At 31.7% G+C, this 11,838-nt stretch overlaps 1 protein-coding gene across 1 annotated transcript; it reads right to left on the reverse strand.

The window, feature by feature from the left end:
- Nucleotides 1–382: 382 nt before the first annotated feature.
- LOC139525482 (zinc finger protein 57-like) lies at nt 383–3,089 on the reverse strand. Its single transcript, XM_071320893.1, has 5 exons — nt 3,021–3,089; nt 2,474–2,498; nt 1,667–1,765; nt 1,105–1,262; nt 383–801 (listed from the first exon to the last, which is right to left on the reverse strand). Exons 1-5 carry the CDS (start codon nt 3,087–3,089, stop codon nt 547–549), a joined length of 606 nt encoding a protein of 201 aa, XP_071176994.1. The 3' UTR covers nt 383–546.
- Between the last annotated feature and the right edge of the window lie 8,749 nt (nt 3,090–11,838).

Consider the following 11,838-nt stretch of genomic DNA (forward strand, 5'->3'; position numbering starts at 1 on the left):
AACGTTCCTAGAACGTTGAATTGTAACGTTTCATTTTAACGTTCTCACAACGTTCGTGTAACGTTAAAGTCCGAAATAACCTTACAGGAACCAATCCACAACGTTCTTTGAACGTTATGTGTTTAGTGGGTACATGCTTAGTTTTTGTGTTGGGTCATGCTCTCATGTTCTTTTTTACATATTATCTAAAACTTAAAAGGATATGATATATATTCATATTTCAATTTAATTTGTATACTTTTATATAGGTTATATATATTCACATTTAATTTTCATTTGTATACTTTTATATAGGTCTCATCCTTTTGATATGCCAGCCCGTAAAACAAAAACACCAAAAAGAAAGAGTGGAACCATATCTTCATTTGGAGAACCAAGCAAAGGTGCTGAGGGGTGCCGATCTTATCATAAATCAAACGAGGAAAAAATTTTGCCACATAGGAGATACGGACTAATGGACAACGAAATTGACCTTTTATCCCAATAAATAAAATGCAGATTTCTGGTTTTGTTAGATAGTTTTATTGTATTTTAATATAACAATAATTATTGATGTTTTATTCTCATGTGTCTATTAAAATTTGATCTGTACTTAAAAGAGACAGTGCATAGCTCACACACTATCCTCTTGCCACTGTGCACGACATCCATATGTCTCCTCACGGACTTTTGATATGCAAATGTTTGAGTGCATTTTTCACAGGAAAAAACATTCTCACCATGCTGTGCCGTGATATGGTTCTCCAGGTCCTTTTTGTGAACATATTCTTTTTTACAGTCTTTACATTTAAACTGCTTTTCCTGAAATAATAATAATAAAAAAGAATAATTGTCATGTGAAGTATCCTCTAAAAGATGTTGTCCCATATGATTTAGTTTTAGTGAAGACAATGGCTTTAAGATAACAGGTCGAATTAATGAACAAGTTAATGTTTTAGTTTTATAAATGTAAGAGTTACAAAGTAGACTATGTGCTTGCTATGTATTGTGCTGTTGCTCAATGTTGAAGACCATCTGCCGCCTCCTGAATGAATCCCTTTTTTCATTGGGATTTTTTCTCATGGATGCATAAAAGGTATAATAAATAGTACATAATATATTAACCTGGCAATGTTGTAAGATGTGCGATTTAAATAATGTTTTGGACATGAACCCTTTGTTACACTGTCCACATGTATAACGTTGTTGTTGTCCGTGTTCCCTCTGTCTGTGCTCCCTGAAACCAGGCATTGACCTGAAGGTCTTGCCACAATCATCACACACTGAAAGATTAAAATAAAATGATTATTACATTCGAAAATAAAATGTTCAATGAAAAATAGATAATAAACAGTTTTTTCTAGTTAGTAGATTGCTTTTTTTTTTAACCTTTACACATAATAGTGATACAAATGAAAGTAGGAGTGATCTATTTCATAGAACTTCCAGATTTGTACATAAAACACAATCATTTATGTGAACATACTTCCTTTATATATGGTTTGGGCAAAACACACACAGGCTGGTGACACTTTTTGTTTATTACTGCATGGTTGAAAAATGAATATACACGTAGAAAGTGTTCTCAGTGGTCTATTTCAGCCATTTCAATTTCTTTTTGAAAACTGACAGTAAAATTTTTATGGCTAGCTTACATTTTTATTATTTGAATGAACAGAATATATACCTTTTAACTCTTGGATAATTTTTCCTTCATGGTTAGGTGTACTGTTTTCAGTTGGTGAAAAAACCAGTACTGACCCATCTAAGGCTGAAATATCATTCCCTGAAACATAATCAATACTCAATATGTTTTACAAAATTAGCAAAAGTTATAAAACGTACCATATAATAATTTTTATTTTAAATAAAACGTTAAGATGAAATCTTTAACACAATTAGAAACTCGTTATTTTTTCTATATGAAAAGATAAACCATTGTGCTTGTTCCAACAAAATTGACCAAACATCTGTAAGTTTAAATGTGTTAGTCCAAAATTATTAATAAAATCAAACATCACATTCTTTAAAAATCTAACTTAAATTTCAAGTACAGACAGTGGCAGAGACAGACGAGGAGTCCTTGGTATTGTCCCCTTTTTTGTGTTGCAATTTGTAGTTAAAGATACAAGTGATACTGATTAAAAAGAAGTTGGACCGTTTTAACTAATACGCAAAACTGTAACAAGTATTATGTTTCTTTGTCTATTGGGCCAAAATTTCCCTTTTACTGAGTATTTTTCATTATAAACAGTAACTGCATATATATATATGATATTTTGTAGGCAAATTTACTGTTCAAGCGGCTATTAATAAAATTGGGAAAATACTTCTTGTGATTTTATCTTTAGAAATTTCACACACAAACAGAAATGTTGCCGTCTCTAGCACAATTCTGCACTTTTGAAAAATTACAATGGAATCTACTATGCGCCCACTGAGTGCAATTGGAAAGTTTAATAACAAGAAACAAACGATAAACTTGTATACATACCAGTAATACTATTCAGTGAAACATCCTTTAAAATGTACACATTTTAAATTACAGTAAATATTATTTTTTTTATATAACATAAGTTTCAGAAGTAACCTGATAACAAAGATTAGTTGTATAACGAATTTTGTAACAAAAATAGATTATTTTTTTGATAAAATAAATGTATTCAATTATTTCTTTGCCTTTTCACTAACTAATCAATAAACTACTTTCGAGTTATGTCCTTCACCGGAAAAGTTCGTCAGTTACGTTCGCCTTTATGGCGTCATTAACTACGATAGATAGGATCGCCGATATGATTTTCACTAAAGACCAAGTTTTTGACGGAACTGCAACGAACTCGAAAGTAATCTATTAATTTTACATAGAAATCTAAGCGGAATGCTGTTTATCGTTTCCATAAAACCAGAAAGACTTGAGGGTAGTTTCTATAACACTGAATATTGGACTGTTTATCGGTGTACTGTATAGAATACTCATATATCAACATATCTATTAAACATCTGAATGTTAAAAGGGAGTTTGGTTTGCTAAATATACTTACCACTACAATAGTATCAGTAGAATCTACTGCTGATTCTTCAGTCGGTAATACCTGCGTCTCTTGATCCATTGTATTGGCGGAAGATGAAAATCGGGAATAAGATAAAAAAAGATCACGGTAAATCCGTGAAACTCTGGTCTGTTTTTTTTCATAATTTAGTTCTTTTTTTCTTGATTAGTTTGAAGTATATCGTAGTTATATAAGTTTATGTAATAATTAAGGGGTTTTAAAGTGTTTATTATCCTTTAATTATTGAAATTGTCAGTCTACAATTTTGAAAAAAAAAGTTACCCACATCCGAAAATAAAGTTACGGACAGTCTGATTAGTTTGAAATAAAAAGTTACGGACATATTTTGCATTTTTTAAAGTGGACCTTGTGCTAAAGTGAACTCAAAATTAACAAATTTATGGTTATGGTAAGTAATTTCTTTATTCAATAATCCTATAAATATTTACATTGAGCATGAAAAACGTCGCAAAAAGTATATTTTGTATCAATTACATATCAACTGTTTGAGAGTCCGACATCTTGGGCTGTGGGTAACTTAAGTTACCCACAGCCGTTTAAGCACAGTGATTATATATATATAAAAGACGTTCTGAAATAAGTTGCTATTGTTATTATGATAAAAGATGGAAAATTTTGTTGTATTCAAACAATTAGTCAAATGAAAATTTACTATAAACAAATTGTTCTAGCATTAGTTTTCAACAATTTGCATCTTATTTTAGAAAAAAAAAATAGACTGTTAGCGTTTTAAAACTTATCAATTGGTTTGTCCGTTTAGAGTTAAAATTGAAAAGGAAACGGCGGGAGACGGGAGACTCCTGTTTCTTCGACGTCACAAAATGTATGACGTCAATTCGAACCGTCAAAACCCAGCAACAAAAAATACAGAATATATAAGCCGTTATGTCGATTATTTTCTTGTGCCTATCGTGCAAAAACAACAAACATGCATAAAAGACACATCAGATTTTATACACAAATTGGAAACAATTAAACCACATGTTGATTGTCTGCTATGCAGTTTTGACATAAGCCAAATGTTTACAAATTGTCCAATTGATGAAATATTATCTGCAGTGAGAATTGCCTATGATGATTTTGACAAATCACAATACAAAATAAAATGCCCACCCACAGAGGATCTACTTCACCTCCTTAGATCTGTCCTCGTAAACAATATCTTTGAATTTAATGGACTTCTATATCAACAATGTCTTGGTGCAGCTATCGGGGCGTGCTGTTCCCCAGAATGTTGTAACATTTTAATGTACAATATCATGAAAGAAATTCTTTCAAAATTCCGTAATAGAAATAATATATTCTATTATGTGAGATACATGCATGGATGATGGCTTTATAATATACAATGGCAACAAACAAGAATTGATTGATTTTTTTGAGTTAGCTAATAGCCACCATAAGTTCCTTAAATTCACATACGACATTTCAAATGTTGAAACTACATTTCTAGATTTTCATTTATTTAAAGGGAGAAGATTTCTCAATGAAAACATATTGGATTTGAAAACGCACTTTCCACCCACCAATACATTTTTATACCTACATCGGAACAGTTGTCACATTAGACATGTGTTTTCCGGTTTTATCAAGGGTGAGGTTATACGATACATCAGAAACACAAATAATATAGATGATTTAGAACAAATTCTTTCACAGTTTAAATTGAATTAAGAGGGAATACAGGGAGAAAGAGATAGATAATTGTGTAAATGAGGCAAGAACAAGGGATAGAAAATTTCTATTGAGAAAACTTTCTAAAAAACAAAAAAAGGAAATTCCTTTAGTTTTATCTACAAAATACAACCCATGCATAAAAAAACTGGGAAAATATATCATCAAATACTGGCATGTATTACAAAAAGATGTGATTTGCAATAAGATATTCAAAGAAAAACCTATTATAGCATATTAAAGGCACAAAAATTTAGCAGATCTGCTAACATCAACTAAAATTCGAAATTAGGAAATATAGGACAATCCCTGATGATGGCGGGCCTATATCTAAAACCCATTTTAGAATCTATAAAAATGCCGCCGAAACATTATATTAATGTAGGATTGGATGCAAGCAATTCTATAAATTTATTCAGTCAGTTCTAGTGATTTTCTAGAATATATTAAAATATCACCAGGAATGAAATTTTTATTCCTTAGACAGGTTAAGTAATGTTTGACATGAGTTAAATAAGGATGTTGGAATATGTGGATGTTGGGTTCCATTTTTATTTTCAACGCCAAATTTTATGAAGGACGAACTGAAGGCATTAACGGACGGTATAGAATCAAAGACAAAAATTGCTATTTTCCAGCTTCAACAACACTGACACTCATTTAGCAAAAGAACGCGGATGGCAACATATTGTTGAGGAAGTAAACGCGGTGTCACAAGTTAAAAGATCAAAAGAAGAAATAAAAAGAAAATGAACATATATTAAAAGCGAAACAAAGAAAAAGAATTCCCAACATAGGAGATCACTGAACAAAACTGGAGGCGGCCCAGTTGACTTGAGTAATGATCCGGATGAGACCGAGCGTGTTGTTTTTGGAATACTTGGACCAACAGCAATCAATGGTATTAGTTGCGGGATAGAAACGACAGATTTACCGAATGTAAATGAAAGAGGAGGTGAGATACGTTTATTATAATGGTTTAACATTCCTATCGGACACTTTCTTTTTATCAATTTATTCCATTTTCCTATTATTACAAAATCAGAAGCAAGCTGGTTTTGGATTAACAAAAACAAATTTTAAATCTTTTAGCAAAAGTATATTTTAACAAAACGCATCTGACTATAACAGGCAGAACAACTGATGTTCTTAAACTTCATTGACTGCCATTAACGATTGACAAATTGACAAAGATGTAACAACATGGATCTTTATATATAAATTTAATACCAAATAGAGAACAATAAACTTTATTATTATATTACATTATCATCCTCGAGTCATCCAAAGAGATTTTTTAAAATATGATAATGATCTTATTTTTTAACAGATACTGCCGTTTCCTGTGTACACCAAATTGCATTTCCTGAGGAGACCGTTACTATAAACAACAATGAAAGCCCAAAGATAACATATATACCAGCTAAGCCAGGTCAGTTCCATAATTTGTAATAGCTACACACTTTCAATTTGTGAAGTAGGTTTACGTTTTATGAAAACGAATTTTCCTTCAGTTTTAGATAAATATATTCCCAATCATTTATTGGGTCAATTTAAATATGCCAGATCACAAAATGATAATGGTATTGAAATTACCCCAAGACTTCATTCAATTTTAATTCACATACAAAATCACAAATAAAGATATAACAATGAGAAATCAACCACACATAAATGTTAAAGGATGTCTGTACTCCAGCGCCTGTGAGTATAGCTTTCACTGTATAACATTGATCAATGATGAAGACGAAGTTTAAAAAGAACCATTAGCCTATGTTTTTAGGTTTTTAAAAATACTAATGTATAGTGTCTCTCATTTAGTTCATATTTATTGTTGGTTTTTTGTGTGTCTTAATTTTGTTCTTTCTCATCTAAAAATATGCTTATTGATAATTTTCAATTGCAGTGAATAGTTGTTCAAGTGCAACAGCCACCTCATCAATACGGAAAAGATCGGTAACAGTAGGGAAAAGAGTTGATGAAGAGCTGCTTGTAGTGGAAAAGGAAAAAATGATTATTGAAACTGAACGGCTCGTTGTCGAGAAAAAGAGACTCCAAGTAGAGCAAGATAGACTTGACATTAAGAAAAGTCGTTTGGAAATTGAAACCAAGAGGTTCAAATTAGAAGAGGACAGACAGACAACTAACTTAAGTCAACAAACCTTTAATATATGTTCTCCGTTTAATTCTCAATTTGGTTCAATGATGAGCTACCTACAAATGTAAACAAGAATGTGTCCATAGTACACGGATGCCCCACTCGCACTATCATTTTACATGTTCACTGGACCGTGAGAAATTGGGGTCAATACTTTAAAATTGGCATTAAGAAAGATCATATCATAGTTAACATGTGTACTAAGTTTCAAGTTGATTGGACTTCAACTTCATCAAAAACTACCTTGACCAAAAACTTTAACCTGAGCTTCACACTATTTTTTTCTTTGTTCAGTGGACCATGAAATTGGGGTCAATACTTTAATTTGACATTAAAATTAGAAAGATCATATCATAGGGAACATGTGTACTAAGTTTCAAGTTGATTGGACTTCAACTTCATCAAAAACTACCTCGACCAAAAATTTTAACCTGAAGCGGGACGAACGAACGGACGAATGGACAAACGGAGGCACAGACCAGAAAACATAATGCCCCTCTACTATGGTAGGTGGGGCATAAAAATCCAAATCATATTTTTTGTTCTGACAAAGTATTTGAATTAAATTTATCTTTTTTATTGCTGTTTTTTCTTCTGATCTGTTGTCCGTTATGTTATATATCAGTATGTATGGTCAGATTATGTTTCTGTTTGTAAGAGAGAGTTGTTCCTCTTTTGCCAGTATCTTGTATTTATGTTTGTGGCGTCAATCTTTGTCTGATTAAAATGTAGAAATGGAAGCTGATGTGTTTTTATGTGTCCGTATGTAATCACCTCCATCCATGCTACCAGAGCTATTCCCCCTAGTCTGTAATATGGTGGGGACCCGAAACGATCGTGAATAATGATTTATACATATTTTGGATTTTAATTTTTCATTGGATTTTGGATATTTTTACTTAAAAAGTTGACCGATTGTTCCTGATGGATCCTGTTATTCCGCCATGATGCTGATAACTTTTTATTGATTTTAAAAATTAAGCTGAACTTTTATTATAGTATTTATTACTATTGTACCAAAATTTAAATTGACTTTTGGAAAGAAGAAGAACAGACCATGTCTCGTCTCGTATACGTACTGTCTTTGTGAATTATTAATGAATGTCTACATGTATTCAGTTCGCAACCAGAATGCACGTGAGATTTATCTCGTTGCATCATACATTATTTAATTTCTATAACATTTGGATCCTGTTTATTTATATATAATATTTTTATTTCACGTCATTCAATTGTATCGGTGATAACTGTATCGCCATGCATAGTCTAAAGTTCCGATTTCATCAGAAGAGCCATTTTACATAACAACTGTTGACCCAGATTTATCCGTTGAACCTTCTACACGTGTGATGTGTATTGCGTAATATGTTGACTGTATTGCTGTTGTGTTCATTCCGCCGTAACCTTTATTTGACTCCGTCTTTTAAAAACGTAATTATATTAACAGTACTGGTTTTGGTGATAACTGTATCGCCATGGTTTTGAAGAGAACCAAGAAGACCTATTTTAAAGAAAAGCTGATGAATTTATTCTGTACGAGAACATTCTATTTTTAACCATGTTGATTTTATGAAACCAGATACTTTTCATGCTTATTTTGATCTACGTTATTTGTTTACTTTAAATTTAAGCTAATGTGAACGTGTTTATCATTTAGCGGTGTGATATTTATCATAAATAAAACCTTATTAAATTTAAGAGTTTAAGGTCTCTGATGATATTATCAAATGTGTATTCAGCTTTTTATAATGATATCAGCTTGTCTAGTAGGAAATGCCATTAATGTGTGTGTATCACTGTAATTGTTTGTGTGAGAGTAATGCGTGCATAAGGTCATCCGAGGGAGGAGTCCGAGATGCCAGACTTTCGGTTTTGCAGCGTTGATACGTTTGTTTTAAAATGGTTACTAGAGTGTCGAGAGATTAACTTTATTCATGTAAACTTTCAATTTTGGAAATTATTATATACTGTATTTTTTTATAACACATAAACATATTGACCATTGTAAAAATTTATTAATTTTTTTGTTTTGGGGGCGGGATGTTATATATCAGTATGTATGGTCAGATTATGTTTCTGTTTGTAAGAGAGAGTTGTTCCTCTTTTGCCAGTATCTTGTATTTATGTTTGTGGCGTCAATCTTTGTCTGATTAAAATGTAGAAATGGAAGCTGATGTGTTTTTATGTGTCCGTATGTAATCACCTCCATCCATGCTACCAGAGCTATTCCCCCTAGTCTGTAATAGTTACCACATACTACACCTTCGTTCAATGGCGGATTTAGGTCGGTACATTGTCATTTTCAAGACATGGTATCTTATTATCCACACATATGTTGTGCAAAATAAACACAGCAGCAATTATTCTGCAACAATTTGCTGGAACATAACATAGGCATCCCCTTGAAGTTTAAAGGTCGTGCCCTTTGAAACTTTCCTTTTTGAAAAAGCTCAAACACATCAAACAAATGGACAACAACTGTCATATTTTTGACTTCGTATAATTATTTATCAAAGGTACCGAGATTATAATATAGTACGCAAGACGCGCGTTTCGTTTACATCAGACTCATCAGTGACGCTCATATCAAGATATTTATAAAGCCAAACAAGTACAAAGTTGAAGAGCATTGAGGATCCAAAATTCCAAAAAATTGTGCCAAATACGGATAAGGTAAAGTTGGACGGCAAACGCCTGAATCTGACAGATAAAGGTCAACTTGTCGACACAAAAAGGACCCATATGTAAAATGTTTACGCCAACAACCAGCGCCACCTATAATTTATTGAAGTAAATAAAACATAGAAAAGTAAGTGTAAAAAACAAATTCAAAGATATATTTGCAGATGACTGGTTATGCATGATACGCTGGCAATGTGAGCAATGTCCTTTAATCAAAGATTGAAAATTAGTTTGTTTCCTACGTCAAAATGGTGGTTTTCTATGTTTACATTTTTTCATCTATTTATAAGCTGACACAAATTCGTATCCAATCATTTATTAGCAATTTTATTATTGATCTTTGAAGATCATCCAATTACATTTACCGTTAGAAAGTGGCTACACGTTACCAGCCAACGTTACAAAGTAGCCAATGGCATGTGTTTTGTGGGGATACCCCGGGAATGTTGTGTATTTAAAATTTACGGTAAAAAATCAATATTGTCTTCATTATATTTCCATGCATACACAAGTCATTACAGCAAATGCATTCTTTATAGAACTTATAAGGTAACCAGACATATTTAACTGTCTGCTTAAGCAAAAATTCGTGTAAATAAGCCTGATGGGTCGTTTTGGGACATGCAAGTGGACCGTGGGATTGTTGATGTTTGTTTACCTAATTTGCACGTTGTTGTTACTAAATACCGAATTCAATTACCATTATCGTGTTATACTATCAAGAGTTATATAATACACTTGCATAAGAAATACATCCAGGTAGGTCCAGGAACTTCTTTTACTAGGTCTTTAAAAAAATGAGGCTGTAATGATGTTTACAAATTACCATATTCACATTACAGCATTTTTTATGATTTGATATATTTCACATGTACAATGTATGTATATGCAGACCAATGTAGAGTAAATGAACGTATATGGGTTTAATTCCCACCCTAGGTATTAATTTTAAAACTCATAGGTTGGAACAAATAGGGCAGATTGCAATATTGACCATACTGTATATATGTGTCTAAAAATTAATGCTGATCGATGGGCCAAGTCCTCAACATCCTTATTTCTAAGTATACAGCTGCTCCTCTAAGGATTAGTAAGGGAATACTTTACATATAGTCCAGTGGATAAGTTCTGTCTTTTTTGTCTAAGTTATTTCCTTATTTATATTACTATTTCTTATATTTCCTTGTACATGTAATAAGACAAAAGCTAGCTTGTATTACTCTTTTTTCTTCATTTGCTTGAAAACAATGAATTTGAAATGGCTCTGATCTGGCTGTGGTTTAAAATCTAAGAATTAAGATGGTTATATTCATATTAATATGAATTATATTAAAATTATTGTGTCAATTAAAAAAAAAATTTGTAATAAATTACTTTCCTCTTCAAGAGCCCTTTAATTGGAATACAAATATCTTATATTATCTCATCATATACCCCATCTCTTTATTTTATACTAAGGTTAACTTATTAAAGTAAGTGAGATCTTGACAAGCTAAGTCCTGACTGTAAATTCTGATAGTATCATGCGGTTTTAATTAAAGTAAATAATGCAATTAAATTGATTATCTCAATAAAAAGAACTTGCATTCTGAATTGATACAATGAGATTATTTCTGATATCAGAATAATAAAAATCGCATTGTTATCCATTCTTCAAAAATTTTCATAACACTGTATTTAAGTCAGTTTTGTTTTTGTTTGAGACTACTATTACATGGGAAGTGACCAATCTCTTTGTTATACATTGTAGTAGTCTCAGGTTTTGATTTTGTAGTTCAATTGACTATGCTTTTTCGTCGAGGTAAATATGAATTTGGATTAAATTTGAAAGTTGATTCAGTATATGTTATGACTTAATACCACTCTTTTATTTCAATAAATCATTTCCAGACTTTATTTATATACTGGTCAGCGTTTATAGCTTATTATTCAATCAATAATTTAATTGAAAGGACTCAACAGTTGTTTGCAGGACTTTTCAATTCAAATATAAGAAAAGAAGTAAAGCAAATCTTGAAATAATACATATAATAGGAATTATATATGAAACTGCAAGATATTAGTTTGCAATACAACTTTTTGTTCAGTTATCTTTGTGTTGATTATTATGTTTTAAACCCAATTCTGGATCTTTGGATGATCAGATTTTTTCTCTTGATTAAGGCGAGCAACAGAACTTGTACATCTACAGTTTCTTATCTCGTGGTGGATCCAGCCAATTTTAAACAGGGGTGGAGATATTCTCAACCAAAGATAAAAGGGGGTAGTGTTCCA

This window comes from Mytilus edulis, chromosome 1, assembly GCF_963676685.1.
Source record: "Mytilus edulis chromosome 1, xbMytEdul2.2, whole genome shotgun sequence".
Taxonomy (NCBI): domain Eukaryota; kingdom Metazoa; phylum Mollusca; class Bivalvia; order Mytilida; family Mytilidae; genus Mytilus; species Mytilus edulis.